At 30.1% G+C, this 17,250-nt stretch overlaps 1 protein-coding gene across 1 annotated transcript in view; it reads right to left on the bottom strand.

The window, feature by feature from the left end:
• Positions 1-346: 346 nt before the first annotated feature.
• The window catches only part of LOC113377985, a 58,070-nt gene continuing 41,166 nt past the window's right edge, over positions 347-17,250 (bottom strand). Inside the window, exons 7-8 of the mRNA XM_026618465.1 lie at positions 843-998; positions 347-810 (exon numbers count right to left, since the gene is read on the bottom strand). Coding sequence (XP_026474250.1) covers positions 882-998 — 117 coding nt within the window. The 3' untranslated portion in view covers positions 347-810; positions 843-881. The remainder of the gene's footprint in view (positions 811-842; positions 999-17,250) is intronic.

The raw sequence follows: 17,250 nt of genomic DNA, 5'->3' as shown, positions 1-17,250 counted from the left end.
TTTTCTTTCAGTCAGTCGCTATTTTGTGAAAAAAAACATTTTTGGGGCGTCCATTAATCACGTGAGCCTTAAAGAGGGAGGGGAGATTAAATATAACGTAGGAGAGAGGGAGGGGTTTAGTAAAATATCATGTGTATATATTTTTTACCTCAATTTAAAAAAATCTAAAATTCTCCAAAAAAATTTCAAAAATTTTACGATTTTTTCTAGGTATTACCAAAGAAGGGGGATGAAAAAAAGTTCTTATAAATCGCTACACTCAATTTTTTTTTGATTATTTGGAGGGTTGAAATTATAGGTATGGTCGTATGCCAATTTTTTGAGACTCCTCACTTGATCACCTTCTAGAATTATAACTTTGTGAATATTTTTGTTTTTCATTTTCTCAAATCAATAATTAATAATTTATAGAAAAATATAGTAAATATAGTAAAATGTTGTTTGGTGTTTTAATGGTCTTTCAAAAAGTGCATAAATTTCTTGCCTGTAGACCAAAATACCCCCTTAATATTAACCCCAATAGCTCTACTAAACTCGTATTCTCATCGAAGGAGATGTTTGAACATGATCATGATCATTAGTGATGCTAATTACCACACAGACTGATAGAATAGTTTTGTGATTCTGATTGCCAGCAATAACGAACAGTTTAATCTTGTATGGTTTAAACTATTATTCCATATTTGTCAACTTCCCCCCGCTATTCACTATGAATAATAAATGTGTAATTAATTATCAATAACAATATGTGAGATCACTCGACCGGCGCGTTTCGTGTCGTTTGCCCGCTCCCGACCCACCTGACGTCGCCTCTCGTCGTCCGCCTTTTTTCCACCTTGCGCCGCCGCCACCGTCGCGAGTTGTCCGCCGCGGTCCTCGTCCTATTCCACGTCGTGGAAGCGTAGAATGGCCCGCCCTGGTATCTCCGAGTGACATAACTTTCTGATCACCTCGCCGGCCTCGTCCGACGAAAATACGGTGTGCGGAGGTGGCTCGATCTAAGCACGAAAAGAATCTCATATGCTAATTGGCAGAAAAATAACACACAACAAGTATCTGGCTGATTTACTTTATTGGTCACGAATGTAGTATTAATTAAACGATGGCGATACTTTTCTTAATCAACATACACACACTTATATATATGACAAGTCAAGACAAACCAAAATGTTTCTTAAATATATATTATTTATTTCATGACTATTAGGTGCTAGTTATGTTTTATCTTCAGATCATCTGATCAAAACTATAATAACTAGCTGTAAGTAGCATTTTGCCTTAAGACAAGTTGCATGCAACTTAAGGGGCACAACTAGTGTGAAATTTTCAAAAAATCGAATTTTCAATTTTTCCATATTTCGATAGGTTGTACCTTTAAAAATAACATATCAAAATTTTAAATCTATATCTTGAATAGTTTTTGAGTTACAGCCATTTAAAGAGTATATATATAGTATATAGTAAAACGATCATTTAATCTTTAAACGCGTTTTTCTCGAAACAGCATTTTCTGAAATTGCTGCAGTGATTACTCAAAAACAAATGATCCAATCACTATCAAATTTTTTACATGTTCTATATATAGTTCTCCGTGAAATAAACTATCGATTTTTTGAGCGGATCAAAAATCGAATTTTGGCAGTCGAAAAACGACCAAAATTTTGGGTAAAATTCAACTTTTTTTTAAAAAACGCCGTCATTTTGTCAATTTATTATTTTTTTTCTTTATCGTAGTTCATTTTACAGACAATAGCATCTAGTTTAACGAGATTTTTTTTTTTAAATTTTATCCACGTAGAAGGCCGAAATCACTGCAGCAGTGAAGGGCCGTTGTTTTTCGCGCCGTTGGAGATCGACGATAACTTAAAATATATTTAATTTTTTCCTTCAAAGATTTCACTATGTATTCTTAAAACATATATAAGTATATTCTTAAAATTTTGAAATGATTGATAACGTAGTTTTTTTAATATAAATTCCCAAAAATCACCTTTTTTTAGGCGGTTACACTAGTTGTGCCCCTTAATAAGAATTGAGATTCAGATACTTACAATTAGGTAAAATGTTCAACTGTTTATTCAGAAAATAATATTTTTGCTTTCACTAAAAATAATCATTACGATTTCCAGTTGATGTTTTTCCAATATACTTGAGATATCTGCAATTGTATAAATTAAAATAAATGGTTAAACTAATTTCATTTCATCTATTTCGTGTTTAAAAAATGTATTTTATTAAAGTGTGAGCGAGTAGCTGTAGTTTCCTACGAAAAAAATAATAAAAAAAATAGTTAAAAAAAATTGAGAAAAAACGATAAAAAATGTACATATGATTCTGATTAGAATCGCAGAAGCGCGCAACAAAATTCTAAAATTTGATGATTTTTTTTAATTCAACCATTTATCCTAGGCCAATAATATTTTAGTATGTAATTTCAGACCACGATCTCTATCGCCACATAACAGTTTCATCAAAATCGCCAAAAAAATAACATTTAATTAAGAAGAAATGACCCGGCCGATCTTTACCAAAAACTGATGAACGCGATTCCAAATGTCTTTCGAGCAGCTTTAGAACTCTTAAAATCGGGTCAAGATTGTGGGCGTGAACCTGAACGAAAAATTTTACACTTTTCTGTTAATTACAAACATAATATATATCGATTGGCTTTTAAATTTTTGAAATCGGTTCAGCCATTTTTGAGTTGACGAAAGGTCAAAAATCGATTCACATACATGCACACATATACTTTTTCCGAATTTGTTCTCATTCGATTCAGAATCACTTGAAACGGCGAGACAACATAAAATTAGCAAATCGGATCCTTTCGAGAAAAAATAAAATAAGAGGTTAAGTATGACCTTAAAAGTTTTAATATCCTTCAAGTGGCCTTGAAGGGCCTTGAAGTTGATCCTTGAGGCCGACCGGAAATTTTTAGTATCTTACGATCTAGCTCACAAAAATATAAATTAAAATCTTTATTTTACTCGTAAATTTTACGCCAAAGCTGTCAGATATTTTAACAACTTATAGAGACGTTCACTTACCAAAAGTATACTCAAGAAAAATTGGCAAAGAGACAACTACTTCCGAGTCAAAGATTTTTTGTCCTTTGCAAAATAAATAGTCATTCATTATAATTTTAATAGCTATTAACGAAAAGACATTCGAATAAACCCTATTAGAAGTAAAAGTTTGTGTGTGTGTACATTTTTTCTTATTTATATTAAATTTTAAATTGAAAATGAAAAATTGTTTCATTTATCTATCATCATGATTTATAAGTCAATTCATAATCATAAAGATAAAAGTAACAATCCTCAGGGCATATTTCACATGTTTTAACTTTTTGGTGGAGAAGTGTAAATTAGCCCCAAAATATCTGATTTTTACATTTTTTTTTTCAAATTATTCTGAATATCTTGAAACCAAATTTGGAAAAAGTATGTGTATATATGTAAACAAAATTTGGCATTTGCTCGACGTTTTCCCAAAAACTATATAAACTATAACTCGAAACTCAAATCCTGAACCGATTGTGAAAATTTAAAAATCGTTTGAAAAATATCGGTTGGAAATTGAGATAACTAATTTTAGCAAAGATTGGCCAGGGCGTTTCTTCGTAATTATTGAAAAAAAAATTGACGATGTTGTTGAATCTTTGTATGATGACAGAGTTCAAGATCTATATAGCATTAAAGCTTTGAATAATATGCTAAACTCTTGTTAGTATATTTATCGAACAAAGCTCCTGCTCGCTTTTTGTTCAATAATATTATAATATTTGAACGATTTGTAGAGTACATATTTTAACTACTTGTACATGTTGTAAAAATTTGTACAAAATTAAATAAAGTGCAATGTAGTAAAGTTTTTTATTCGTTATTCATACATATGAAGGAGTTCTTGTCTCTAGGCAAACGCAGTTAGTTAATTTGTTATTTAGACGTATTGGGCCATATATTGATACAAATACATATATCAGTTATTGAGTATGGCATAATAATAGTTTTTACTGTGATTGCATTGTATTTTCGAACGTTATGTAAATAATTTTGGCTACCGATTACAAGGTATGATATATATTCGATTTTATTTTTAAAGTATTAGTTTTCATGTCGACAATGAAAGCGAACTCTTAACGCGAGAGATTTTATTTGTTGTTGAAATAGCACGAGTTATTTTAGTTTCGTGACAAATTCTCCTGACGATAATTTTAGGATAGTATTGTTTCTGTTTCATTGACAATCAAGTTTTTTTTTAAAAAGAATATGAGTCTCACAGACGATAATAATCCTCAAACACTGCACACTTTTAAAATACTCGGGTCATGATAAAATTTAAAATTGAAAATTAGTGTAATTTTTGTATGAGAAATCATTTAACAGCTTTTGTAAATTAAAGTTGAATGAAAAAATTTAATGATGACCTCGTCGACTTCTGATAAAAATGCAAACGCATATTTGCACAGAAGATTTACATTTTGATTTAATTTGGTTTGAAATATAATCAAGAACTGTTATCACATATCATTAATTTCTTTAGGGATTTTATTTTTATTTGTAAATATGTTATTATTACTTACTCATTATTTTAAAAGTATATCAAGACATTACTCAAAATAACAACAGATACAATAATTTAAAATTTAATAAATAATTTTTAAATTTAAAACAATTGTCCAGTTTAAAGACTAAAATAGATCCTTTACAAAAAATAACTTTTTTCAAAAGTAAGACAACCCACTTAAATTCAAGACAGATATGATGCCCTTATTTTAATTAAGAAACAATGAAAATGCATTTTAAATAAGAATAAAAAAATAAAGATATTTATATAAAAGTGATGAGAACATATTATAATTATTGATATAATATTATGAATGATAATATAATAAATAATTTTAATTATGTTATTAATTAAAGTAAAGAATAAGAAATGTAATCGACGTATTGACCCTAACCTTTTGGATCAAAAAATCTGATAACTCAATAAAATCTCAAGAATCAGCATTATTCTTTCTAAGGGTTCAAATCTTTTTAAGGTCAGTTCTCATTTTTTTAAATCCACGTATTAGTCTTATATATAGCATATAATTAGTAGTGTATGTTTCATTTACATTTCGGATCTTTGCAGCGCATCAAAGTGTTTTTTCTTGAGAGATCTTGCAAGTAACAAGAAATATGTGTTGTTCCTTTTGAATTCCAAGACAAATTTTATTTTTGTGTATTTTTGTATTCGTGAAAAGTAATTTTAGAGCTGACCTGATTATATAGAATGGTCACGCACGCCAACAGAAATAACGCGAAGAATAATTATATTGATATCGCAATTCTCGACAGTAAATCACTTGAGATTTCATTGTAGTTTACTGAAATGAATAATTGAATCACGTGTAATCATACAAATCAAGTAAGTTATCAAATTACAGTCTTCACTAGTTAAATATACATTTTTCTTTGATATGAAATGAGAGGTATGAACGATACTCATTTCGACAGTCTGATGTCAAGCAGTAGCGACATCGGTTTTACTTGGAAATATAAGAAAGCAATGCAAACAGCCCTTGCCTGATATTGCTGCATCAATAAAAATTTTAATAACAAATTCCTCACATAGATTTAGGACAACCGTTTGGGTTGCCATTGATGAAGCCACGCCGTTTAAGAAGTCAGCCAACAACTCGCAGGACTCCAACAGTTCTGATTACTGTTAAAAACTAGTGGGGCATGGCATCGTGCCTTAAGGCTAATTGCTGGATCTTCCGTACGTACGTACGGACGGAACGTACCGAAAATTAAATTTATTAAAAAAAAAACTTTGAAAAAAAATAGATTTTTAGAAATTTTGAAATTTTTGAAAAAAAATAACTTTTTTGAAAAATTTGATTTTTTTTATATTTTGATTTTTTTTTGTATTTTGATTACAGTTTTGAACATTTTTTTGAGCAATTGCGCTACATAGCTGATTTGGAGTCGATATATCAAAGCAAATAGCCAAAAACTAATCAGCACGTCTCCGTATCAGTAAGAACCGAATGTTTTTTGAATCATTCAAATCGGTTGATCCGTGTTTGAAAAATCGTCGACAAAAAATTGGTATCCGCACACACGCACACACACACACACACATACATCCATTTTTTTTAAGGTATGCCAAAATGTTCACAAACCTTTGAAACGTAAATATATATAAAAAAATTTAATTTTCGATTTTATGCGATTACTATAACTTACCCTACGAGAAGTTTAAAAATAGAGAAAATTATTGATTTTTGTACAATTAAGAAGCCAATTAGGAAAAGACAATAAGAGACTTCTATTTCATGTAAGAATATAATTGGAATCCGATAGTATACTACAATTTTTCTGGTTAGGTCTGATAGAATCATAAATTTTTAATGTTCTTTACTTCAAGACATTTTTCAGCTAATGTTGCAAATTTATTACTTTTTAACTACATGATTTTTAGAAAATAACGATGTATATTGAAATATTTATTATTAGGAAATCTCTATTACTGATGCTTTTCAAGTTGATGCATCAATGTCTAAAAATTGCTATTTTTACTGGTAAACATATTTCCATTTATGGTTTTAAGTGAAAACCGATGTCACAAAAGTTTGATATCCGGCCATGATGGATATCGAACCGGGAACCTACTGGCCCAATATTTTAAGATAAATTTGCAAATATTTTTGTCCATTGGTTTACGAAACAAGTAAATAATTCCAAATCGCAAATTCTTGTTAAACTGGATGTTTACTAAAAATGTTTCAGTAATATAATTGGAAAATAGAGCAAACGATTACAAGAATTTAAACTGTAACAGTTATAGATGAAAATTTTATGTTATGACGAGCAAATATTTTGTTTTTAATACTACATTCAGCCAGTATGCGTAAACACTACATTTCCACAAGGTAGAAAACACATCCGATGTTTATCTTTAAACTCGATTTATAAATCGGACAGTAAACATTTGAAAAGTTTCTCTGGGCATCGGTTAAGAATCGCATAATTATACAAATCTCGGCATTAAGGGCCAAACACGAATAAATCAGTCCATTGAAATTAACGACTGCACATAACTAGGTCGATAACCAAATGGTAAATATTTTAATTCGACGACGTGCAAAATTCGCGAAATATCAAATCGGTTGGTGTTTTAAATTCCCGTTTAGTGATTATTTTTACACGCGGCGTTTGTTAGTTCTTCCATCGAATATAAACATATCAAAATACTTCTCTACGAATAGTCGAAGCCAATGTGTATTTTGTTCTGGGACTGTTATGAGAAGTTATTTTTGGGACGACGGCGGCGGCAGAGTGCGGGCGAAATGCCGTAACACATGACGATGTATCACACAACTGACTTACTGTATGTATTACGTGCAATTGTGAACGTTACGGAAAATCTATAATACAGGGTGTACCAGAACTCAACGTCAAGCCGAAATCGGGGGATAGCATTGATTGTAGCTATCATGAAAAAAATAGAATAAAAGATTATCCTATGTAAAGAGCTTTCATGTACCTGCAACCAAAGGCTCTGGTCAAACCATGACCATTGTTCGCTTATTGTAGTGAACTTCTATTATTATCGTTTATTTAAACTTTGGAACCGAAACCATAAACATTTTTAATACCACATTTACAAACGTGACTATTTGTTAACTTCCCGTAGGGTAAGTTATAGTAATCGCAAAAAAATCGAAAATGAAAATTTTTATATATCTTAACGTTTCAAAACCTTCTGAATATTTTAGCATACCTTAGAAAAAATGGATGTATATGTGTGTGTGTGTGTATGCGTGTGCGTGTGTGTTCGGATACAAATTTTCGTCGACGATTTCGGGAACACGGATGAAGCGATTTGAATAATTCAAAAAACATTCAATTTGTATTGATATGGAGAGGTGCTGATTAGATTTTAGCAAAGGCAAGTCTAGCCATTCCGAAGATATGGGGCAAAAAGTGCCAAAAACGGTAACTCAGTTTTTAAGAGAACGAATCGATTTGAATAATTCGAAAAAAACATTTTACTTTTATTAACAAGATGAAAAACTGATCAAATTTTCATGAAGGCAAGTCTAGCGGTTTCGGAGACCTAGTAAAAAAAATAAAAATAAAATGCAATCTGGCGGTCAAAAATGATCATTAGACATATGCACATCAAATTATCAGATATTTTATAGAGATTTTAACAATAAGTATAAATTTTGTTTACTTTCCTATGGGTTCCGTACCAATGCTTATCTATTAGACGGCGGCGCGGCGCTTACGCGCTTCGATATTTCGTCTCTATGCAGTTAAAGCAGTACGATTGCTTCAAAAAAAGTTCAAAATTTCCAAAATATTTCAAAATACACTTTTCTTCAAAAAGTTTTTTTTCTTTTCAAAAAAAAGGAAATTTTTGTCAAAAATTTATAGTTTTTCAAAAATCTAATTTTTCAGAGTAAATTTTTTTTTTAAATGTTAATCTTTTTTTAAAAAAAAATTTTTGATACGGGAAGTTACAGCAATTTGCCTTAAGACACGATGCCATGCGCCCCACTAGTTAAACTATAAAATTAAAATTTTCAAACTTTCGACATTCCAAAGTGCCTTATGTTCCATTGAAAGTTCTCACATGTAATCAGGGTTGTAAAATGGTACATACCTTATTAGTTTCATACTGAAAAAACGAGTAAAACTAGTGGTACATGGCATCGTGTCTTCAGGCAAATTGCTGGAACTTCCCGTACCGAATATTAAAATTCTTGAGCTTAAACTTTTTTGAAAACTTTGAAAAAATGAGACTTCTGAAAATTTCGAAATTTTTGAAAGAAATGACTTTTGAAAAATTTGATGTTTTTTTAGGTTTCAATTTTTTTTGAAAATTTTGAACTTTTTTCAAAGCAATCGTGCTGCTTGACTGTTCAAGAGAATAAACAGATAAACATTGATACGGAACTCATAGAAATGTGAACAAAATTTATACTTATTAATAAAATCTCTATAAAACATCTCATAATTTAATGTGCATATGTTTAATGATCATTTTTGACCCCCACACGCCATTTTTTTGACCTTTTTACACGATCTTCGAAGCCGCTAAATCTGCCTTCCCAAAAATTTGATCATTTCTTCATTTAGTCAATACAAGTAAAATGCTTTTTCAGTTTTCGAAATCGGACGCTCCGATCTCTCAAAAACTGAATTACCATTTTTGGCACTTTTTCCCCGTATCTTCGAAACGGGTGGAGCTGCCTTATCGAAAAACTAATCAGCACGTCTCTTTATTAATGGGAATCAAATGTTTTTTGAATTATTCAAATCGGTTGATCGTCTTCCCGAAATCGTTGTATCTACACACACACACATTCATTAAGCATAAAATACATTAATAATAATAAATTACTTTCCGAATGAATAAAAAGAATATGAGCAAAGTAGGTTGAAGATTCTGTTAGATGGATAAACCCAATATAAGAATAAAATAATTATGGGTATCACTGCCCTAGGTCCATGAGTTGAATTAAACTTTGCCTCAATTAAGGGAAGAATAGTATGAGAGATTACCCATTGCCATTTTACACCGCAGTGCCCAAAATGTGCAATTTTTATTTGGAAAATGTTTTCGATATATATTTTCCAATAAAAATTGATATCAGGTTAAATAATAAATATAAAAAAGCAAAAAAGCGAACAATTCTATACGTATGTACCAATTATTTGAACAACATCTAAATGTATATATTTACTATATTTTATTGCCCTTTCAAATAGCCTAAATTTCGCACTTAAATAATAATGTCAAACAAATGCTCATTAGTTCGTGACACATAACATATGGTACGAGAATATCAACATATTAACAAAACATACGTATTTTAAAGTAATCCTTGAACTGATTTGGCAACAATTTTAGTTATTTCTACCACTTAAATTTTGCTTTCGTTTAATTCGATTTCAGAACTATTGGCACTTAATGGACTTTACAAATATAAAGGATACAGGATAAAGGATACATTGCTCCAAAAAATATCAATATCGAATCAAATCACCTCAATATCGAAGAGCTCAATCTGGCATACAAAACATTATTATTTACTGTTTATTTTAAATAACATATGTAAGTAAGCTAATTTATAGTACGAAACCAAAAAATATGTAGAAACCATAGGCTTTTGAAATTTATTAATAAAATAGGAAAATTACGGTAAAAGTTAATATGTTATCTCAATTAACATAAGTACTATTGTAATTTTTATAACACAAACGCATATCATTAGCGTCATACAAATGGTTATTTTAGGATTTTTGAGCAAGTGAAAATAAATTAATTTAAAATAATAACTCTAGTTATACTACACGAAACATTCTAAAATCGAAATAGTGTTTATATAATGCACCTGTTCGTAGATCAGTTCCTACTTTAAATTTGTAAAATATTCATACAAACTAAAAATAATTCTCAGCAATTCATATGAAAATATGTGAAGTGCGCTTATTATATATATATATATATATATATATATATATACATATATATATATGTGTGTGTGTGTGTGTATGTATGTGATTCAAAAAAATATCTAGCATCTGATGACGGTACAAAGGTTTAACAAAATTCAAGTTAAAAAAAGAATGTTCTAATAATAGGTAAATGAACTTCTTAATCGCTCTACTACAAGGATTACTTGAGTAATCCTTAAGGTACAGTTAAATTAATTTATTTATATATACCAAAAATAGCTTGATAGCCATTAAAATAGATTTAATTCATTGTTTCTTGAAAAATATTTAACTAGGAGTAAGTGTCATTTTGTCTATTAGACCATGAACTCTATCGCCATGTTAAGTTTCATTAAATACACAAAAAAACAATTTTTCGCAAATTAATTCCAAACTATTATGTTTCGAACGGTTTTCAAATTTCCAAAATCGGTTCAGGATCTTTGTCAAAAACGCAGACGACTAATTATAAAAAAACGGCTCGTCCGGTTGCCGCTCAAAACTAATCAACACGAGTTTCATCAAGTGACCTTTAAATTTTTTAAATTGATGCAGCCTGTTTTTAAAAAAACGTCGACGAAAAGTCCAATTATAGCACACATACATACAATATACTTTTTCCAATGTTAGCATGAAATGATTCAGAATAATTTGAAACGTCCGAAATCGAAAGCAAATCGGATTTTCTAGCTTACAGAAAACTCTCAACTCCTTCGGGGAAGTGATAAATAAAAAATACAGACAAAATTTGTATAAAACTTTTTTACAAAAATATTTAATGTAGAAGATTCAAAATATTGAAAATGCCAGATGATTCTCCTATATAGGAAGTCATCCCGTGTCATATTTCCCAAAAATATCAAAATTGTAGTAAGTAATAATTTTTATTAAATAGCATTATTTTAAAAAAATCTTAAATATATATAAATAGAAAATATCTTAAATAAAATTGTAATCAGAATTATAATCAACAAATTCATTTTATTCAAATGAAATTATTAACTTCCCGTAGAGTAAGTTTTAGTAATGGGCCAAAAATATAAAATAAAAATTTTTTGCATATCTTCACGTTTCAGAGGTTTATGAACATATTTGCCCAGAAAAAATAGATGTGTGTGTGTGTATGGATACAATTTTTCGTCCACGTTTTTGGACGCACGGATCAACCGATTTGAATGGTTCAAATAACATTCGATTCCTATTGATATGGAGATGTGCTGATTAGTTTTTGGCAAAGGCAGGTCCAGCCGTTATGGAGATACGGAGCAAATAGTGCAGAAAATAGAAATCGAGTTTTTGAGAGAACGGACTATATAATATGAATGATCCAAAAAGCATTCAATTTGTAATGATTGGGAGAAGTGGTGATTAGTTTTTGGCAAAGGCAGGTCCATGTGCATAAAAGGCAGTTTTTGAGAGAACTAAGCATCCGATTTGAATTATTCAAAAAAATTCTAGTTGTGTTGACGATACAATTGCTTTTGTTTTTTTTTTGTTTCAAATTTTTTTTTTTTTTCGTGTATCGAAGATAATTCAGATTTTAATTTGAGTTCTGGGTAAAGTTCTAAAGCTCACTTATATGCTTTAAATAAATAATTTTAACTTTGTAATTCGGTTTATATAATTGTTATAGATATTAGACAATGTTACAGTATTTATATTAAATGTTATCTATTTGATAACATTTAATATTCCGCGAATATTTCATTAAGGTCCTTAAGTTACGATGCCACTAGTTCAACCTTTATGTTTCTCTTAATATTTATATAATAGCATACTAAAATATGAGAGCCTTGTTATAACGTTTATCGTCATCTAATGAAATCTTGAAGAAATAAATAAATATTTAAATAAATAAATCAATTAATTAAATTAATAACCTGTTTAGTGGCGACCAAATGAAGTAGATCCTCCAACTGTTCGAGAGTCCCTTCCCCGATGGAATGCACCCGCCTGCACATCTCCTCGGGCATGTCGGCATCGAATTTCGGCATCAGCCTATCGGTTGTCTCCTCGCTGATGAGTACAATGCCTCCCTAGATGAAAATATTGAAATGTGAAATGAATCACTTAAACTAGGCCGATCAGATCACTGTCTGTCAAAATCAGTACCTACGACTCAAGGTGTACTATAAATAAATTGATGCCAAAATAATATATCACACATCAGCGCCTCTATGCGTCATTTCAGCTGTTTGCTGCCGAAGACGAACGTAAGACGACTTCGGTGACAAATCGGAGAGAAATTTTCGAATTTACGAGTTTAATTTAGAATATGACTATTGATACGTTGTTTATCGTTTCTTGTTGTAGATGGATTGATACATCGACGACAAGGGGGAATATTGTCAAATGTTTTGTCTTTGTTCTGATGAATCATATAGTCGAGAATAAGCGCTCTTACATATTAAATAACCGAAAGTGAACCTATTTTCTTTGCAAAAATTACCGAATAAAATAAACTTGGTATAAGTGGCACTTTGCGTTAAAGCAAGTTGCATGCATGTATTACCTGATATGTGTAAATAATTACATTATTCTTCTTAATATCTGCACATATTCCATATGGAACAGCAAATTTTTGGAAGTACTTAGAATGTCTGAATCGAATGCCAATCCAATGATTGGACGTCTAAGTATGATGACATCAGATTGAATAGTTGAAGAAAATTTTTGCACATTTTTTCTAAATCTAAAGAAAGATCGTCTCAAAAAAAATAATCAATAAGAGTCCTTGTCGAGTTTCATTAGATAATTAACTTCCCGTAGGGCAAGTTATAGTAATCGCAAAAAAATCGAAAATGAAAATTTTTATATATCTTTACGTTTCAGAGGTTTCTGAACATTTTGGCATACCTTAGAAAAAATGGATGTATGTGTGTGTGTGTGTGTGTATGTGTGTGTGTGTATGTATGTATGTATGTGTGTGTATGTATGTGCGGATACAAATTTTCGTCGACGATTTCGGGAACACGGATCAACCGATTTGAATAATTGAAAAAACATTCGATCCGTATTGATAAGGAGGCGTGCTGATTAGTTTTTGGCAAAGGCAGGTCAAGCCGTTCCGAAGATACGGGGCAAAAAGTTCCGAAAACGGTAACTCAGTTTTTAAGAGAACGGAGCGTCCGATTTTAATAATTCAAAAAACATTTTACTTGTATTGACAAGGTGAAGAATCGATACAACTTTCATGAAGGTAGGTCAAGCGGTTTCGGAGATATAGAGGAAAAAGTAAAAAAATGAGCCATTTGGCGGTCAAAAATGATCATTAGACATATGCACATCAAATTATCAGACATTTTATAGAGATTTTAAACAATAAGTATAAATTTTATTTACATTCCTATCGGTTCCGTACCAATGCTTATGCGTTAGACAGCGACGCGGCGCTTACGCGCTTTATATTTTGTCCCTATGTAGTTTGTTAAAGCAGTACGATTGCTTTGAAAAAAAGTTCAGATCTTCCACAATATGTCAAAATAAAGAAAAAAAAAAATATTTCAAAAAAAAAAATTTTTTTTTAAAAATTTTTTTTAAAAAAATTTTTTTTTCAAAAAAAACTAATTTTTTGTCCATTTATAGTTTCTCAAAAATCTTATTTTTTCAAAGTAATTTTTTTTCAAAAATGTTAATCGTTTTAAAAAAAAATAATAATTTTTGGTACGGGAAGTTCCAGCAATTTGCCTTAAGGCACGATGCCCTAATTGCCTTAAGACAGAATTCCACTTACAGCTAGTTTTCGTTGCTGCCGTTTTTGGGAAAACTTACAACGCACACATACCTTCACCAATTTTAATGCCAAACAACTCAAAATGTCTTGAATCGTCGAGAAGCATAAAAATAACAGTTGGATTATTTGACGAAATCAAAAACTTCTTCTTTGGAAGGTTATTAACAAATTAATGGCATTAATTCTTAAACCTATGATCCAAAAGCAAAAACGTTACTTGACCCATTGTCTTTCGGCCAAATTTTATGTATTTTTCTAAATATATAAATTTATGTATTAATTACCAAAACATAAAATGATTTATACAAATTACTAATTATTAATTATTGTATAAAATTACTAAACGTGAGCAGAATTAATAACGTTCCTTGCTGAGACTTAAGCAACATGTTGACAAATGAAATGCAGGCAATTACTTGTATTGCTCTGCTGCAATAAATAATATTTGAGTATATTCTGTCCTATATATTCTACGATGTAAAGATGAAACCGTTTGCACTGCCAAGACATTGTCTATTCGGTAGGTAGCAGGCTTATAAAGCATTTATCAATTTTATAATATGTGATGCAATTTGACAACGGGATTCAAATTGCACAAACACCATAAAAAATATTATTATAATACATTAACGGATATTTATATTGATTATCAAATATTGAGCCACAAACTATTGAGAATCAAACCTAATCTCGGCCATCTTAGTATCAAGCAGTATGATATAAACTTATGATATGACTTAACTATGATCTCTACTTGATTTCAAAATCGCTTTTTGTAGGTATTGCTGTATTACATATACGCCAAATTGACGTATGTTTTATCTTTAAATTTTTAATATCAATCTTCAGTACATTTAGAAACTTACAAAAAATCATATCAGACTAGTATATTTCATCCAAAAGCGGAAAACGTCGTGAAGTGTCTACAAGAGAAAATGTTTGAAAACATATGCTGTAGGCATGTAAAATCTAGTGTACTAAACTTGAAGACATTCAATCCAGAAGTCTACAATAATTTATTTGAAAAATCGTCTAAATAATATATAAGTTGGTTAAGTACATTTTATTTAATTATATTAATGTTATGAGAATTCGTGAAGCAATTTGTGAAAACCATGTACAACCTGATATCAAGCAGTAGTGATATACAATTTCACTTGAAAATAAACAACCAAATACGTTTTCAAGGGGAAATAGTATCACACTTTACAAGTGTGAAAAGTAAAAATTTTATCTCAAAAAGAAAAGACAACTATTGGACAGCCTTCTTAAAAAGGGAGGTAGTAACAAATACTTTCTGATTGCTGTTCAAATATATATCTATATAAATTTGTTTTATATAATTAATTTTATATTTTTTAATATAATGGCGACAACTTAGCTTATAATTCACTAAATTTATCATTTATTCGAATATTAAATCATAGATTGGACATCTTAAAATTGGATGTATAAAAAGACAATAGATATAGCATTTCTTGTAATGTGGCAAGTTTTAGTCATTCGTATATTATTAATTGGCATGGGTGTTTTATTTTTGGTTCATTTTCGATAATAGAAGCTTAAAGTCTTAGTAGTACAGTCTATGATATGAGAATAATTATACTTCAAGGATAATTGTCTATAACATAAAATAATTGCTAACACGATTTGGCAGCATAGAAAATGAACACATTTCGCACGAGTAAATGATACAGAAATATACGAACAGGAATGCAAATTATTATTTATTATTTCGTGTGGCCTTAAACAACATGCGATGCATTACGATTGTACTTATTTGTTTAGTGAATTCCTGAAAGAGAAGTTCATGTTTTCTCTACAAACCTGATTTGCTAATTTTATTATTTTTAGGAAAAAGTACTGTGTGTGTGTGTAAGTGAGCCCAAATTTGATCTTTCTTCGGCGTTTTTTCAAAAACGCCTGCACTGATTTGAAAAATGTAAAAGCTTATTGATGCAGCTTGATAATACTCGTTTGGTTAGTTCTGCTCGACGATCGACTGAACCGTTTTTTATTGTTCCAATTTAGGAAATTCAAAACTGTTTGAAAGATATCAATTGGAAATCGTACTGATTTGGGTAAAGATGAGCAAACCCATCTCATCCTATATTTTTTTTATTATTATTATTCATATTTACAACTGTCCAGTAAAGGACATTCAATAAATTTGATGAATTTACAATAGTCGGCCGAAAAGGGACTTGTTGTACTACAAGGGCAGTTGGAAAAAACAACTCAGTAGTTGTTTTTCCATTCGATATAAATTCACAATATTTTATTGATAATTATATATTTTAACTATTACTTATTAAATAATTTCTTATAAATAATGATTAAGTTATTTCCATTTTTTTCAGGAGAGTTGATGGCTTAAATCCAATGTCAAATTTTGTCTAACATTGTCCATTTTTAGTGCCAAACGATTCAGAATGTCGTAAAACGTCAAGAAAACAAAATTAGCAAATCTGATCATCTATCGAAAACTTATACTTCTGCTCCAAAGAATTAATAAAACAGTGAGATTTTACTCGCCTGATAGGCATGTTATGTCAAACCTCTTAAAATGATAACGCTCGTAAGTTTTATCGATAAAATAAAAATAGAGCGGACTAAGTTCAAAGTGATGAGCACGATATACACATGTATATCTAATGTATATGTATATATAACGTGAAATTTTGTAACCAACAAACCTCAGCGAAGTGGCGAAAAATAGCATGAACAAATTGCTGGTAACTGCTTCACACGTTCAAAATAACCGAGATTACAGCAATTCCTGGACGCCTTACTATATGTATATACATATATACATATATTTTATGCATATATATTATATGCCTATATATTAGGACGTGTAAAATTTTTTAGCCCTTGAGCCTTTGCGGTTGTGGCTTCTATTGTTTAAGAAACTTAGGTGAAGTAGCCATAGTACAAAAGTGAATTTGAAGTCTGCGAACTTTTTAGTTTGTTTTTTTTTCTAAATTAAATATTTAGAATATAGCATCAACATGAAAC

Source organism: Ctenocephalides felis, unplaced genomic scaffold (assembly GCF_003426905.1).
Source record: "Ctenocephalides felis isolate EL2017-DRISC unplaced genomic scaffold, ASM342690v1 CF-g0.4_SCAFFOLD_01886, whole genome shotgun sequence".
Classification (NCBI taxonomy): domain Eukaryota; kingdom Metazoa; phylum Arthropoda; class Insecta; order Siphonaptera; family Pulicidae; genus Ctenocephalides; species Ctenocephalides felis.
The sequence above is the reverse complement of the archived record's forward strand: the minus strand, read 5'-3'. Positions and strand labels throughout refer to the sequence as shown.